This window comes from Xiphophorus maculatus, chromosome 10 (genome assembly GCF_002775205.1).
Source record: "Xiphophorus maculatus strain JP 163 A chromosome 10, X_maculatus-5.0-male, whole genome shotgun sequence".
Lineage (NCBI taxonomy): Eukaryota > Metazoa > Chordata > Actinopteri > Cyprinodontiformes > Poeciliidae > Xiphophorus > Xiphophorus maculatus.
Genome location: NC_036452.1, coordinates 25009354 through 25027243, shown reverse-complemented (window position 1 = coordinate 25027243; position 17890 = coordinate 25009354). Strand labels below are relative to the sequence as shown.

General features: G+C 36.6%; 1 protein-coding gene across 1 annotated transcript in view; it reads left to right on the top strand.

Annotated features, from left to right (window-relative positions):
- The window catches only part of myo15b (myosin XVB), an 87509-nt gene that overhangs the window by 53874 nt on the left and 15745 nt on the right, over positions 1–17890 (top strand). The window contains exons 36-55 of the mRNA XM_023340548.1: positions 1618–1783; positions 3962–4052; positions 4157–4394; positions 4658–4752; positions 5728–5787; positions 5897–5972; positions 9864–9982; positions 11519–11634; positions 11938–12079; positions 12232–12343; positions 12498–12628; positions 12707–12840; positions 12934–12997; positions 14861–14933; positions 15018–15094; positions 15177–15253; positions 16449–16579; positions 16664–16758; positions 16878–16955; positions 17559–17655. Coding sequence (XP_023196316.1) covers positions 1618–1783; positions 3962–4052; positions 4157–4394; positions 4658–4752; positions 5728–5787; positions 5897–5972; positions 9864–9982; positions 11519–11634; positions 11938–12079; positions 12232–12343; positions 12498–12628; positions 12707–12840; positions 12934–12997; positions 14861–14933; positions 15018–15094; positions 15177–15253; positions 16449–16579; positions 16664–16758; positions 16878–16955; positions 17559–17655 — 2172 coding nt within the window. The remainder of the gene's footprint in view (positions 1–1617; positions 1784–3961; positions 4053–4156; positions 4395–4657; positions 4753–5727; positions 5788–5896; positions 5973–9863; positions 9983–11518; positions 11635–11937; positions 12080–12231; positions 12344–12497; positions 12629–12706; positions 12841–12933; positions 12998–14860; positions 14934–15017; positions 15095–15176; positions 15254–16448; positions 16580–16663; positions 16759–16877; positions 16956–17558; positions 17656–17890) is intronic.

Here is a 17890-nt window from a genome sequence, read left to right as displayed (position 1 = left end):
TTTGGCCAGGCAGTGTATTAAATCAATGGGACAGTAGGTTTGGCTATCTGAGCACGGTTTTATGTTTAAATGAGATGCAAAGGTAATTAAATGAATTTAAACAACAAACTGGCTTTAGTGAATTACACCATAGGATTAACAAAAAGTTGTACAAGACTCACAATTCTAAAAATAAAATTACACACAATGAAATACATAAAATATAATAATACTTGGCCAAATGCTAGTTCTCAGTTTTAAATCTTTTGGGTGCACCCTGGTAACCTGAGTTCTAAACCGTGATAGAAAAACAGATTAAACAAATTCAGTTCAATTCAGGTTCGACTGAAAAACCATTTGTTTGTAGTGGGGTTTTAGTTTTTTGGTTAGGTTTTTTTTGTTTCAAGCAGTCCAAACTCTTGTAACATGTTAAATCTCCTCTTGCATTTTTGGCCAAAAGAACCTCTCTCTGGCCAATGAGGTCATTCCGTCCGCTCTTAAATGACCCATTTCTTCATGGAGTTGCTGATAAATCAGTGCCTTCAGCTTAGCAGGAATTACAGTTTTTGTCTTTTGTCGTAAAACTCCATCTTTGTCCAGGTAAAGATGAGACCATTCTCTCAGAAGTCATTTTACTTCAGTTGGCTCTTTTACCTTATCCCTGTATTTAAGTTTCTCATTTTTCTGCTTTAATGTGATTACTCGTTGTGTAACTTGATCTTCTTGTTGAGCAATTTGAATGTCCTCGACTGCAATTGGCTCAACTGGAGTTGTACATGTAACAGCTAGTTGTGACAGTTCATCTACAATGCATGTAATAGCTGAAATCCAACACATCAGTGTTGATGGTGTAGCTCAGGGGAATCCAACTTGAGATGTTCCTAAATAGGAATAGGAAGTCAGCCAATGTTTCACAATATGTCAACAAAGCAACTAGGAAATGCAGGGGGCTTTTACCACAAGGCTCAACACTCAAGGAACGAAGGAGTGGCAGCAAACTACTGCTGTTGATCACTGCTGACCTGGAAGTCTGTGAAAGCCCTCTGCTGGAACCTGGGAGAAAACACTAACCACTCAGAGAACATTTCAGATCCCACATTTCAGAAATTTAATGAATTCTCTATTAGACTAAAGTTTGAGCTTTGGCTGGGCCACTCCAAAACATTTACATTACTGCAAGGTGAAGGACATGAGTTGCTCAAATGAAAAGAAATCTGCATAGAAGGATTTGGAGAGTTTGAAAACCTTGGTAGAAGACCTTTTGATATCATTTTTACCTCTATGTATTTGATGTTCACATCACTGAAAGGTAGAAATACCCTCAAAAGTAAAATATGGACTTCAAAATATGTCAGGTTTCCAGCAGCTTCCAGCCTCTGCTATGTGTTTACAATGTTTTTAGAAGTGTTTGTGTTGGGATGTGCTGTGGTGGCGCAGGGGTTAAGCACAGCTCACAAAAGGAGGCCTTAATCCTCGAAGCGGCTGTTGCAGGTTCGATTCCCGGCCTGACGATCTTTGCTGCATGTCTTCTCTCGTTACCCACTTTCCTGTCAATTAACTATCAAGTAAAGGCCACTAGAGCCAATAAAACCTTTAAAAAAAAAAGAAGTGTTTGTGTCATTTTCTCATCTCCCACAGGAAGGCGTCCTCCCAGACCTCCAAATGAGGAACCAGACCCCCCTAAAGAACCTACCCCCAGTCCAGTCACAAAGCTCCAGCCTGAACCAACCTCCAACATCAGGGAAATCATTAAACAGTTCAACAGTCGACCACAACCAGAACCCAAGCCATTTGAGCCTGTCAGGTCAGTGTCAGTAGTATCTTGTGTTCTCCCAAATTTGAAATAGCATTCAAATCATACCATACCAAATTTATACCACTTTAAAAGCACTTTATAAAGAATACATATTATTTTTCATTGTTGAAAATTCAGAGAGGGAAAGTGTGCTTTCATGTATGATTTAAAAACTGAAGGAGTTTGTCTTATGAGCAGACACAGCTTGTTCTAGTTTGGGCCCGGAATTGAAAATATTGAGCATCTCTGAATTTCCTCTGTAATTTAGGAACCCACAGGAACATTTGGTCAGCTAACCTGAGGGAATGAGATGGAATATAGGGGTTCAGCAGGCTGGAAAAATATCCTCATGCAAAACTATTATGAAGACCAGAAGCAAATAAAAGAACTTTAAAATAATGTCTGTGCAAGGCTGTTTGGTTGTTTTAATACTATTATTATTACTCTCTAGTGCAAAATAAATGATTCGAAAACAAAACAACAACAACAAACAAGGTGGTATGTAGTCTACTTATTGCCATGGAGAATTGTCCTTCCACTGAAGCACCAGTTTATAGTTAACACCTCTAAATTCCATTTGAAACAAAATTTTATCTTTTACACCTTTTGGAATATAAAAATTTGGAAAACTGAAATGTTTGGTTTGAGACAATAAAACATTTTCTTAAATGTTTATTTTTTTACATATGTATTTTTACATTTCAAGTTTACAAAGTTAAGCATAGCAATTAATCATGATTAATCACAGCAATAGAGTGTTATTTAATTTTTTTAATTGATTGACAGAACTAAATATTACATATGATATAATATCACATGTAATATTTGATATTACGTATGATATAATATATGTATGAATATTATTTTTGAAAGAATATTATTCTTTCAAAAATAATATTGAAAGAATAGAAAATAAGGAAAATGATCACAGTTCACCTGGAGGATCACCTTTTGCCATTGTGGAGGTGATAAAGAGGCAATTTTTTTTCATTTCTTTAGTTTATGTTTATTGTTTTGTATTGTTTTTCATGATTCAAACAATTTTCACAATAACTTAATGAAATACGTTAGGGTTTGTTCACCATCCTACAACATTCTGCAGTAGGCCCAAAACATAATACAACAGGAAATTCTGGTATCACTGGTTTTCATTCAACCTTTCTATAAGCATTGGCAAAGATCATGACATTGTCATCAGACTTGCAGTTAAAAATATATCAGTTCTTCAAAACCTGTTTCTGCACATTGTCTGGTGATGTTGTGAACAGCATGTCGATTTTAGAAAGCTTGCACACACTTTTGTGACTTTGGTTGGTTTCTATGTTCCAGAAGAAAGACATAGCAAAAGCACATAACCATGTGATACAGTTGCACAACACAGCCAGGGTTGTGTGAGGCACACAATAGTCTGGATCAGGCTCTGCACCACCTTCAATACTGTACATGTGTGTTTAGTGATAAATTTAAAATTGAAGTTGTAATGCATTGTTTTTGAAAAAAATAATGTTCAGGCATGTTTGTTACATTGAATATACATACTGTGAAATGTCTATAAGTAGTAGTTTAAAGGGTTTTGCTAAAGAACTATTTTTGGAACTGTAAGAATTATTACGACCCATGTTAATTAACATTCAGAGGGAATGAGCTAATGTTAAATTATCTTTTGAGCAAACCTTTTGCAATTTTTTGAAAGTGTAACATAATATTAAACTGTCAGTGCAAGTCAAAGTTGGCATTAAACAAATTTGATGTGACACTACTACTAAGCTTAAAAACCTAGCAGTTTAAATGCTAAATATGAGTAAGTTAAAATATTACTCAAAATAAAATTCCACACTTTCCAAATTCAAATATCTAGAGTTCTCAGCTGTTTAACAATCTTTTTTAAAAAGCCAAAATAAAAAGTTTTACAAATAATTTTATGTCAGAAAATTCTAACAGTTATCCAGCTTTAAATAAGACAGTTAAAAAAAGGAGTTTGAATGATGGTTGGATGAAACTTTTTGACTGTAACATTTCCACAAAAAAAGTATAGAAATGCAAATATTTTTAAACCAGGGACCATCCCAAATTACTCAGAAAATTAGTGATCTGGGTTCTCTGCTTAAGAAGGATTTCTCAAATATTTCTTAATGTGTATTACATATTATCTGTATAGACGTTTTTTTGTTGTTATGTATCTTTCAGATCTCCTGGTAGAACATTTATTAAGAAGAGTGACCCAAAAGAGGAAGCTCTGGCTAAACTCAGAAACAAAGCACCAGTGTCACAACCAAAGGTAAGAAGGGGCAGGGCATGGTGGCTGTAACTCCAAAAATCAACTGCTTGTTAGATTTATTTATGTTTCGTTGTTGTAATATTTATTTTTAAATTTTTACACAGAAACAATGGGCTTCTCCTCCCCCACCTCCTCCTCCAAGGCAGCCTAATTCTCCCCCATCCACCAGTGGTCGGAGGGTCATTTCTAACAACATGAGGCAGAAGCAGCGTCCTTTGGAGGAGCTTTTTGGCTCCCAGCATCACCCCCCTCTTCCTCCTGACTCCCCGCCTCCTCCTCCAGAACAAGCACCTGTCCTTGTGAACATCCCAGACCCTCCACCCATGACTGCTCCATCTCTCTGTGGGTGATTCTGATTGAAATATGGCTCAAGTTTACAACCACAAAATGTGAAATTGCTGCTACTTGTTTCAGTTTATTCAATTTATTTTGGTAAATTACCAACATTAAATACAGAAAACAAAAACAATACTTCTTTACAAACCCATACTATACCAAAAAAGGAAGACACTTGTCAAACTTGTGCTTGACAAGCTGTAAAACTTTATACTACAAGGCCTTTAGATGACTGTACTTATTTGTTGTCTGTCCAAATGTGATGTCAGATGATGAGGGAAATCAATCCCAGCTTCATCGCTTTTCTGCTGGGGTTTACTTCTCCCACTTCAACATGCCAGGAAAATTTTTCCTGCGAAAAGAAGTAAGACACACACATGAACACCTCTCACCTCACACACACATACACACACATCCTTGTACTTCTATACAAACTGAAGACATTATATTGACTTCCATTCATGTTAACAGCTGCTAGAATTAAAATAGCCTACCCAGGTCATGCCATTCCTCTGAATTGAACTATTAGAGCTCAATAGAACTGCAAAAAAGTGAGAACCGGTGAAGCTCCTCACTTTCCACAAATGACCTCAGTTTGTTGGTAAATTTTGTGAAAGTGATCATCTATATGTAGTATATACATGTGTACATGTCCACATGTATATATATATATATAACATATATACTGTACGTTATATGTGTTATATAAATATAACACACATAACATATATATGTTATATATATTTGTTATATAACAAATGTGTTATATAATAAATATAACACATTTGTTATATTTGTCATTTTCAACCATAAATTCTGATGTTTGGTTAATCTTTACAGTTGAAATACTTATTACTGCTCAGTGATTGAAGGTCCTTTGCTTTGATCAGTTTTGTATATCTAAAAATATTTGAAGAATAAAATAAAATGCAATTGCTACAACAGAATTCAAGATAATATTATTAGTTTATTTTAAATTTTGAAGAGTAAAAAAAAGATGACCTACTACTTTGGTTCCTTATTGTTTTGGAGCTCCATTGATGATTCTCAATTTGTAAGCCGCCCTGAATTCAAGAAGTTTTGCATTCGTGTTATTCATAGTTCTGCTGATTTCTTTGCTCCTCAATTTCATTCACCAAATAGATTTTTCCTTTTATGATTGTCTCTGTTACTGTCTTGCAGATATTGTGCTTATTATGTAAATGGTGAACTATTTGTTTAAATTAAAATCATGTAAATTCTACAAAAACAATGGCAAGTCCGCCTATTTTATAACACCCAATTTATGAGAAAATCTGAAAAATTATCCCCATTAAGTAACCTCTCATTTTATCTGCAGGTGTTTTATCCAAGAGAACTCTTCAACAAGCCCTATGTCCTTAACCTGTTGTGTGAACAGGTAACTATTTGATCAGCCTTTTTTATACATCTAACTTTCCATTCAATGTGAAATTAGAAAATCAAGATCAGATTTTATAACCTTTGCTGGGTGTTTTATTGTTTTTCAGATCATGAGAGACACCTACTCTGACAGCTGTGTGAGAATTGATAGTGAAGAGAGAAGGAAAATGAAAGACCTTCTTGGTGAGAATTCTTTGGACTATGTCAGGAAGCAACATAGAGCCTTACCTTCTAAAAGTTTGCGCATATAAAAACAGGAACAAACTTGATACCATGTGCAAAAATGATCTACAATCAATACACAAACAGAATATACAAAAATTGATGGTCATGAGAAGGTGCAAAATACTGGGAGGAGGATATGCAAATGTAATGACTCACCACCCAAAACCAATTTATTACAACAGAACCAGATTGCGGGTGGTGTTTTTGCATCTATATTTACAAATAAGTAATATGCCTTATTTCCAGATTATCACATAAGGATTGGAGGTAAGATTGGGCTGACATGGTTGGAGAGCATGGAGAGTGATGGAGAGTCAGGGGAGTTAAAAACAGTTGTTTATAGCTTTATTTTGATTGATCTTTAAATATATTTACTGTTTTCCATATTGTATGCTAATTTAAATTAAATGTATTATTGTTATTATTTTTTCTTCTCCAGCAAAATAACTTCTTACTTCTTTTTTTTTTTTTGGCCGCTCTGCTCTCCAACACTCTCCATGATGACAGGAGTGGACTTGCACTTGCATGGTCAATTTTTGTAGAACACCTGTAACACCTCCACTTACTGCGCGTTCCTTTGCGTTGAGTCTTTAGATAACAGTAACAATATTTTATAAGAATATATTATTAGCAATATTATTAGCTAATGTTTTGTTTTTTTCCTGAGACAAAGAACTTGTCTCAGGGGACATGATGCCCTTTGGTGAGAGTGGGACTTTCATCATTTATCATGCTGGAAAACACTTCCGTTACTGAGATTCTGAGTGAGGTTCTGATATGTTTTTGCAAGATTTACACATGATGCCTTTGCATATACTCAGTCACCTAGATCATTTATATGACAATAGGGTTGACAAAGAGTGTCAGACAGACAGACTGACAGATTTTATTAAACCCATCATGGTTAAATTCATGTGTCACAGCTGCAAAGAACCAAATGGCTTATGTCAATAAACACAATGAAATACAATCAAATCCCAAAGAAAAACAGTCTAAAATGTAGAATAACTGAAAGCTACAGTATATATCATGTATAATTTTTTTTCTTAAAGAAGCTGTGATATTGTACTAAAATATGTATAAAAATAACTGAAGGGGGCGTGCTGTGGTGGCGCAGGGGGTTAGCACGCCCCAAGTTTGGAGGCCTTAGTCCTCGACGTGGACGTCGCAGGTTCGACTCCCGGTCCCGACGACCTTTACTGCATGTCTTCCCCCCTCTCCTTCCTGTCTGCCTACTGTACAAAAAATATGAGCCACTAGCGCTGCAAAAACTCTTCGGAGAAAAAAATGGAAAAAAATAAAAAAATAACTGAAGAAACAATGGCATCACACAATGACAATACACTGTGTTCCAAATTATTATGCAAATTGGATTTCAGTGTCATAAAGATTACATTTTTTGTTGTGCTATTAAATTTATAGATGGTATTGTGTGTCAGGGCTCTTTGAATCACTATAATTAATTTCAGAGAGCTGGGTTGATTAGTTGGTCTGGTAAGCTCAATTAAAGACAATCTACTTAACAAGGATGTTCCACATTATTACCAGGCCACAGGTTTCAAGCAATATGGGAAAGAGAAAGGATCTCTCTGCTGGAAAATCATCAGATAGTGTAGTGGCGTATGACAAGGTATGAAAACATTAGATATTTAAGGAAAACGGAAGCGTTATCGTACTGTGAAGAGATGTGTGGCTGATTCAGAACAAAGATGGGTTTGTACATGTTGTGGATAGGTGAGGGGCGGGATCACGTGGTGTTATTAGTGATTGTAGATCACCTGTTGCGGACCTAGTGACTTTAGTGAGTGGGTGATGGGGGAGGTTTTACTTTTTGCTGACCGCTTTATGCTAATATGGTTTGTTGTCCTTGATCACTGTTTAAACCTGCGGATCCGGTTTTAATGCTCTTTTGGACACTGTTCTTGGATATTGACAACATAGACAAAATAAAACCATCTTAACTGCATCCTGGAATGGCGTTTTTGATCAGCTGGCGCGTCAACAAGGATTCCCCTATTCAGCTGCTCGGCGACTTTGTTTGACAGTCACTAATAGTACAGATAAAGGCAGAATGAGGAAGATTTCTGTTAGACAAATTCATCGGATTAAGAGAGCAGCTGTTAAAATGCCCTTACAAAGCAGCAAACAGTTATTTGAAGCTGCTGATGCCTCTAGAACCTCAAGGTGGAGGATCCTCCAGAGGCTTGTGAGCAGAAACGGTCTCAGTGGACCCAGCCGAACATGAAGATTAATTTTTAAACAGACTTGTTCACTGATGACTGCTGTGCAACCCTGGATGGTCCAGATGGACGCAGTAGTGGATTGGTGATGGATGGCCACCACATCCCAACACGGCTGTGACGTCAGCAAGGAGGTGGTGGAGTCATTGTTTGGGCCGAAATCATGGGGAGAGAGAGAGAGAGCTGGTTGACCCCTTCAGAGTCCCTGAAGGTGTGAAAATGACCTCAGCAAAGTATATGGACTTTCTGATTGATCACTTTCTTTCATGGTTCAAAAAGAAGAGCTGTACCTTCCGTAGCAAAATCATCTTCATGCATGACAATGCACCATCTCATGCTGCAAGGAATACCACTGTGTTGCTGCCCATTGCAGCCAATGGGCTGCTCATAGCACCATCCTCCTCTGACCTCAACCCTATTGAGAACCTTTGGAGTTTCCTCCAGCAGAAGATCTGAGTGTGAGATGCAGTTCATATCAAAACAGCAGCTCTGGAAAGGTATTCTGACATCCTGCAAAGAAATTCTAGCAGAAACTTTCCACAAACTCACAAGTTCAATGGATGCAAGAATTGTGCTGTGATATCAAAGAAGGGCTCCTATGTTAACATGTAACTTGGTCTGTTAAGATGTTTTGATTGAAATAGCTTTTGATTTTAGTACATGTGATCACTTAATGCTGCACATTCAAAGAATGACCGTTTTGCAGTTCTTTATAATCCATAACATGTTTAGAAAATCTGCTGTGCATAATCATTTGGAACAGTACATTTTGAATTTTTTTATATTTGAAAAAAATGCTGTTTTCATGGGGAGCTTTGTTCAGTAAAATTTGATTTATACTGTAATAGTTCATAACTTCAAAATTATACTGACCATCATTTGCATTGACCATTTAAGAAAATCTGAGAAAATATCACTTACATAATAATTTGGAATACAGTGTAAGTAAATGTACGAGAGATAATAGAGGAAGTAGTGGTAGGGAGTAGTACAGATGTTTCAACAATTTATTAGTTGTAGTCAGTGCAATCTGACTGCACTTAGTGTGAATGATCTGCAGTATCTTTCCTACCAACACTGAAGGAAGCTCAGTCTGCTGCTGAAGGAGCTGCCTAAGACCCTCACAGTCTTATATAGGGAGTGAGAGGAGTTAATCATAATTGCCTTCAGCTTAGCCAATGTCCTCTTCTCACCCACCTTCTCAATGGAGTCCAGAGCAGTTCCAAACTGAGACAACCCTTCTGATTACCTTAAGTCTCTTGCTGTTCCTCTCTCAGCTACCATAAGCCCAATAGACCACAGCATTGAGGATCACTGAAGTCACCACAGTATCATAGAACCTTCTTAATAGTGTCCTCTCACACCAAATGACCTCAAGTTCCTCATAAAGTCTTTATGGAAAACTAGGCAAATGTCTGGTTCCCTTTTATTTAAGACTGTTGTAATTTACATGATTTCTTAAAATGTTATTATTGTATCATATATAATGCTTCCACCCTCTTCTCCACAGTTGGCAGCAGTTTTGAGGTTTTTCCAAGCTTCCTACTTTTTTACCTTCTAATGTAACAAAGCTTCACTTAACTTTTCCAATATTATTGTGCCTTTATAGCAAATTTCAATGTGGGAACAAACATAAGCACCATTCAGGATGACAACATGAAGAAGAGAATCGTTATTGCTGCTCGAGATAACTGGAAGAACTATTTTAGTCGACTCTACCCTGTGACGGTAAGCTTCAAGAAAAAGGAATATGGTATATCTGTTTTGTCCATTTTTGTTATTCAGTTTTGTTTTTTTATATATTGCTCTACTTGAAAAATTTAATCTCAATGCACAATAAAAGAAAAACAGATTGAATTAATTTTCCAATAATAGAAATATACAGCAAATCTAACTCATACTAATACTATATGATCATACAGACAGATTAGTTTCCACGACAAACAGTCCAGTCAGATACTTTATGTTCCCTAAGACGGTCTGATGTACATTATAATGTCAATTTTTTTTAATGATAAAATTGAAATCACAGGGAATGCAGGGAGCCAGAGCAGAACAAAAACAGGTACCAGGAAGAAAAAGCAAGCAAGGGTTTGCAAAAGTTGGAACAGAAATGTCTCAACAGCTCTACAGGGCAACTTTCAAAAGACTCTCCACATTGACCTTACTTTATTGTACAGCAATAAAATTTGGTACACTTGTACAACTCCCCAAGACCTAAGGAAAACTCTCTTGCACCCAAACTCTACACCAAACAGGAAGACAGCCATCTTGGATTGAAATTCCAATTTTCACATCATTTTGATGATTTATAGCCTCCACATTTGATCCAACTCCTCCAGCAGATTTTGTTTGATCAGTTTGAAACCTGGTCAGTTTGCTCAAGAAGCACGGGGCATTAAAAATGATCAAAATGGTGAGTTTTTGAGTATGTTGAAGAGGCGTGGCCAGACCCAGACATTTTGCTATGAAACACAAAAGGTCGCTGAGACACCAAACCTCCACATCCAGTCCTCTATAATACTCAACAGTCAAATCTTGACATCGCCTAACCAATGTCCATGACAGCCAGAAATTTCTGTCTTACTTTGAAAGGTCCATATCTGACCTAAACAACATCTACTGTCTTACCTGTCTTCTTGCGTCAGAAAACAGATAACAAATTGGTTTCACTTTAAAGCACAAAAACGTTTCGCTGGAGGTCGAATTCAGACATCATGTTTACATTACATTTGGCTCTAAATTTAACAGATTTCAGCCAATCTGCACTTCATTCGATATCATCAATCTTAATCCACCTCCCTTCCCCCCGACAGGAATGCTGTCCAATATTTGGTGACTGTGGTCTAATTCTTCCACCCCACCCCTTAGAATTCTAAAAACATCCAAAAAAGTTACCCCCAATCCATGCTTTGGTCGACAATCATCAAACTCTTTACATATGTGTGACTTGTCAGGACCTACAGAAATGTCTATTGGAGCCTTGGTCCAAACCCAACAGGAAGTCAGCCATTTTTAATCAAAGCAACAATTTTGTCTCTTACACACATGTCGTATCTGTGTCTGTATCTGTGCAAAGTCTTCTGACAACTTTTGATATTCAGACTTTACAGCTACTCAGTACTTGAGGCAGGTCAGTTGCTCCCCAAAAATTACTAATAATTATTAATAACGTGTAGTTATTAATAAAATAAGCTCTCATTATCCATTAAATATGACATACTGTAGCAACCACTAAAAAATGATTTTTTTTTTTACATGCAGCCACAAAATGGAGATGCTCAGGTTTTGGGTGTTTCTCATCGAGGGATTCGTCTATTGAAGGTGGTGAAAGCATCAGGCATCAATCCTAAGCATCTCAAACTGCTCAAAAGTTACAGGTATCTATATTAGCCAATAATAGTCTTTATCTGACAATCTTCTTTTAAATATAGAAATAACTAATGAAAATCCTGTGGTTTTCCAACTTAAACTAAAACAGGGTTGATCTGGAAGCCATCACTTCCAGATCAGAGTTCTGACATGAACATACTAATTAAGTAGCTTAAAAATGTGACAAATAGTCATCTTATTTCTTATTGCCCTTATTCGTTTGAATTTTAACTCTAATAAAAACTTAACATACAATGCCACTCACTGCCATCACTGTTTCTGGCCCAGAATAATATTTTATATGAATATAGTTTTGCAGAGGTGCTGTCTGTTAACCTTGAGGAAGCAGACAGAGTAAAACTGGAGCTTAAAACGGAAAACTTAGTGCTGCAGTCAACCAGGGCTCCTCAGATCACTGCCATGATTGAAGTTTTCCTCAAGGAACTCATCAAGGTGATTTATTTTTTTTGTAATTTTTTTTAAATCTTATATTTCCTTTAAAAGTGTTAGTTTGTCTTGGCTAAATCTCCCTTACATCTTATCCCATTTTAGATTTTAACCATCTTTATACATCTCTCTTTAACATCTTTTTCATTTTTCTTAAGGACTCAGGCCACATGGTTGCTCTAAAGAGTTTTGTGACGGATGACAAGACACTTCTGAGCTTCAGTAAGGGGGATATCATCAAATTGCAGAAAATGGAAGGCCTTCAGACTGGTGAGATCATTAGTTCAGTGGTAGTCAGAATTGTATAGTTACTGTATATTTAATATTAAATATGCTAAGTATTAATTATTTCTACCAGCATATTCCACCCATGCAGTTAATATTCTATTATTTTAATGTTAACCTACTCTGAATGTTGCACTAGGTTGGGAGTTTGGGAGCACCGGTGGGCGTTCTGGTCTTTTTCCAAAGGACATCACCCAGCCATGTGCAGCCCCAGATTATCACTGGCTCCATCTAGATCGAAGAGATGACAGGAGGAAAAGCATGAGAAATGTAAAGCCAGCCAGTTCATTCAATGGCCCTTCACCAGTCCCCACCAGCAGACACATACCTGACAATCGTTCTGTGCAGTCTAGTCGGGAGGCCATGAATCCATCTTCAGTACAGGGCTTACAACACACACTTTCCCAAAGCTCACAAAAAGGATCCAACCATGAACTAGATAACCTTTCTGCTATGGCTGACTTTGCTACCAAGTATTTTAGGTAAGTAAAAATTCCACATTAATCCTGTTCATGTTAGTATGTTTGTTTAACAGAGCAAGGCTAATGTTGTTTTGCATTAAATGGTGCTGAAAGAATGGAGACAACAGGAGTGCCAGTCACTGGAAGAAATTTTTCAGAAGCAGTTCAGCACACAGTGGTAAGACCCTATGAACATTAATGTCCCATGTCTTCTGTTGTGTTTAAAACTTTACTTCCACTTATAAGGAACATCATTTTTAGCCATTCTTTTTCCGGAGTATCTTTTTAAATGACATTAACGTCAGCATTACAACTCATTTCAGCCAACTAGTTCCAGAGGTTCTTCACCAAATATATCACATTTGTTGTAAATATGCACAAATGTGAATGTGTAAATATTTTTATACAAGCTATATTCTGTATCATACTCTTCTTCATATTCACTATTTTATTGCCATTAACTTTTATGCCATTATAGATGAAAAAATATCCAGTTAGTGCACCCTCTCTTATATGAAAACTGACATTTAAGATTAATCACAGCACAACCAGACCTAATTCTGAGCTTTAGTCCAAAGAGAACAATTCTTCATTTGCCTCTTCCTCTGATGTGCTCTTCTGTACAATGACAGGAGGTAGTTTGCACAAGTAGACTGGGACATACACCATAAATAGTGAGATGGTTGAGCTACATCATGCTTAATCCATATTTCAAAGTATTTTCCAAATAGCAGGCAGAACTTGGTAATAACAAACCACCTTGACAGAGAGAGAGTAGAATCAAGCACAAAGTAAGGCAGAAAAAAACAACAAATAAAGCAGTCCTGATTGACAATTTACTAATATTGTTGCTGCGCTCTTCCTGAGCACTGCAGATGTCACAGACAGCTAACAAATTTTTAAAGCTGATGCCTTGTTTCCTCTGAGTGGCGTTGTCGGTGTGGTTTGGTGCACTATTTTACCGTCTGCCGTACTCGGGAGCATGTTCCCAAAGCCCATTGGACTCTCATTGGACAGGCAGGGTAAAACCCAAATGTGGCATCATACTAACCTGGTGGCAAACGTAGCACAAGCTGTGACATTTTTCTGTCCTTCAAACAACAGACCATGTTGAATGGTGCTGCATGGTCAGCTGTATAGGTTGTATAGGCTGACCATATACAATAATTTCAGAATCACTGCAATGGTTCTGATATTGTAGATTTCAGAATCTACAATAATTCTGAAATAAATGCTTTGACTGTTGAGTCTTATGGAAACCATCCAAACTGCTATTTTGACCTATACAAATCAATTTTCATTGATCAATTTTCATTGATTTGTATGGCATAATAGCTGGACCGTGGTTGGGTGACATAATAAAGGCCTTAGACCCGCGGACATCGTGGGTTCGACTCCCAGTCCCGACGACCTTTGCCACATGTCCTCCTTCAAAAATGGCGCCGGCTCAGCTGGCTGCCTGCAGACGCAGCTCCCGTCGTGTGTGTGTTAATCTTTGTATAAAAAAAGTCTTGCTGTAACTGCGAAATAATTTCCCTGCTGGGATGAATAAAGTAATTCTTCTTCTTCTTCTTCTTCTTCTATAACTTACCCTCTGAAGGTGAGGATAAGTGTTAGCAGAGCTGAATAAAGTCAGAGGGATCATCTTAATATTTCCCTGGTTATTCTGAGAAATATGAATGACCATATTGAAGAGTACCAGAAAGCATTTAAACTTGTAAAAACAATTTTTGTAACTTTGTGTCAGGTAATTTGTGACAACAAATTTTTTTTAGTGCTCTACCATTGCAGATCAAGATAAATGTAATCTTATGCCCCTAAGTCAGTAAGAATACTGTATGTCTTTGAAGAAATAATTTCCTGTGTGCAACATGAATTATTTGGTTGAACCAGGTGCTACCAAATCACAGAAGTCAACAGATTCCATTAGAAAAGATTCTAAAAAGTATTTTTAAATATTTCTTTCATGGTTGAGTGGAAAGTAATGAAGTATGTTTAAAGTTTTAAAATTAAGATCTAACTGTATTTTATTTTTATCTAGGTCCCCATCCAGGAATCACTCATTCTGTTCAATGACTCTGAAATCAATGATTTAGCTGTTGAGTGCTTCATATGTGAGTTTACAAATCCTATTTTACTGAAACATATGTTACTGTTTTGGATCCTAAAGAAAGTTACATGGTTATCTTTATTTACAGCCCTGGTGCAGTTTATGGGGGAGATCACAACACAGAAGAACACTACTCAAGCAGATTGCCTCACTCATATCTTGCTGGTTAGGGAATATTTTCAAAGTTTGACGTTGATGTTGACAAATGTTACTTTCGTATTACTTTAAAATCAATTTGTTTGTTTAGTTAGGGAAGGAAAAGGAAATTCTTAGAGATGAAATCTACTGCCAGGTCATCAAACAAACAACCAACAACCCCACCAGGTGAGTATTTCACACTCATTCGAGATTGAATTGTATTGTGAACCCTCCCACAGTCCAAGCTCAAAGCTCAGCAAGAGCATGGCAGATGTCATGGTCAGACAACGGGGAAACGATGGGGGTGTTCCATCAGCCCCTTAGTTCCCAAAACCACACACAAAAAAAAAAACAAACTCAAAAACGTATGCGGGGTCACTGCAACCCCACAGGGACAGCACTCAGGATAAAAAGCTTGTGGGGTGCACTGCAAGGAGGAAGTAAAAACCTATCTTATGGGGAAAAAAATACTTTAATTAAATTCAAATTCAAAAATACTTTATTAATCCCAGAGGAAAATTAAATGTTGTAAATCATTCATTTTGATTCTTCAAAGAGTTACTGAAGATGGCGGTGGCAGGAAAACTCTCCTGCAGTGGTCTGTACTACATTGAATCTGAAGAAGCCTCGGACTAAACATGCTCTTTATCTATGCACTGTTAGGGTGAAAAGCTCTCAGTTAGGTCTACCAGGAATGTAATAATTTAAAACAATTTCAGAATGTCATCTCTGGCTTCTGAGTTCAAACATCTTTTATACTGAAAAACAGAAGTGTAATAATTAATTAATTAATTAATTAGTTTCTCAACCTACTGAGATTTGAAACATTGCTTATCTAACACCAGTTGCTCTTTAAAGCTGCAACGTAGATAAGCCTATATTACACACACTTCTCATAACATAAGCATAATTGAAATAAAGACATAGCGTGAACCATAAATTCAAATAATCAAGAGACTGTAGAACCCAAAGTTCAACATAGTTATAACTTAACATGTTTGATAACATGTAAAATTTTTAAGGAAAGACATATAAATGTCCTCAAGCTTATTAAAGGAGAATACTACTACAAATAAAACATGAAAGATGAGGGGGGCCCTACATATACTGACACCCAGCTTCGCAGCCAATTACATTCAGGCACTTGTGTGGTTCGCTCAGAGCCTACAAGCATACTGCTGCATCTACCCACAGCAAAGTTAGGAAAATAAATGCATAATACAAAACGTTATTCTTTTTTTACAATAAATCTTTTTTTTACAGAAATCTGGCAAAGGGTGAAAAGAAAATTCAAGCACATTATTGAAACCCACTGCTCTCATTGTTAAACAGATGTTATCACCCTCTTTGCACACACTTATTCATGGTGTCACCTCTACAGATCGAGCTGTACCTTTGGTTGGCGGCTGCTTAGCCTCATTACTGGCTTCTTCCCTTGCTCTGCAATTCTCCATCCCTTTGTCATGCAGCACCTGCAAGAGATCTGTCAGGACAATGAACACCCATACCAAGGTAGAGAAGAGAAAAATGTATTTTAAGTGTATCTTGAATTTTTTTGTGTGCTTTTTCATGTTTTTTTACTTGTACTTACATCAGAGCTGGCATTTGTGTGTCTGGATAACCTCCAGCGTTCGATCAATTTTGGTGGTCGACGAAACATTCCCTCACATGTTGAGATGGAGGCCGTTCTAGTAAGTTACACATTTAGACAAGTAGATTTTCTGTCTACAAAAAAATGCTTCTTTTTGTTGGATTTCTCAATTTTACCATTTGAAGCTACTATTAAGATTTTAATTATCTTGTCTCTTAGACTGGCAAAACTTCTCAACGCATTCCTATCCAGTTGCCAGGAGGAGTAGAGTTTCCTGTCAAGATTCGCAGCTTCAGTGTATGATTGGTCTTTAAAACCAAAACATTATATATATATATATATATATATACTGTATACACACACACACACATATATATATATATATTACAAACTTTGTATTTAGTATTTATTATTCACTGTGTATATATACAGTACAGACCAAAAGTTTGGACACACTTTTTAATTCAATGAGTTTCCTATATTTTCATGACTATTGACATTGTAGATTCACACTGAAGGCATCAAAACTATGAATAACACATGTGGAAATATGCACTAAACAAAAAAGTGTAAAACAACTGAAAATACCCCTTATATTCTAGTTTCTTCAAAGTAGCAACCTTTTGCTGTGATTACTGCTTTGCACACACTCTGCATTTTCTTGATGAGCTTCAAGAGGTAGTCACCTGAAATGGGTTTCACTTCATAGGTGCCCTGACAGGTTAATAAGTGGGATTTCTTGCCTTATGAATAGTCATGAAAATAAAGAAAACCCATTGAAATAGAAAGGTGTGTCCAAACTTTGGTCTGTACTGTGTATATATATATATATATATATATATATATATATATATATATATATATATATATATATATATGCCATTCTATATCTTTATCTAGGTGACAGTAGATGTTGTGACAGAGTTGTGCGAAAACATGGAAATCGTAGAGTTTTCAGAGGTCAAGGAGTTTTCCCTCATCGCCACAAGATTTCAAGGTAACTGTTGACTGTACTTGACTGTACAAACAGTAGATACAAGCACAGTGACATCCTTTACTAGTGGTAAACTATGGACTAAAGACACTGAGTATTCAACTGGTTTGACAAGGTCCATCTGTAACCCTAGTAAACTATTACTGATCTATTTGCCAGCTGTTAAACTTCTTAGTATAGTGTAGTGTTTTACTCATGCAGTAGTATTGTTTCTTGGTCTAATTGTTTTCCCTGTTTG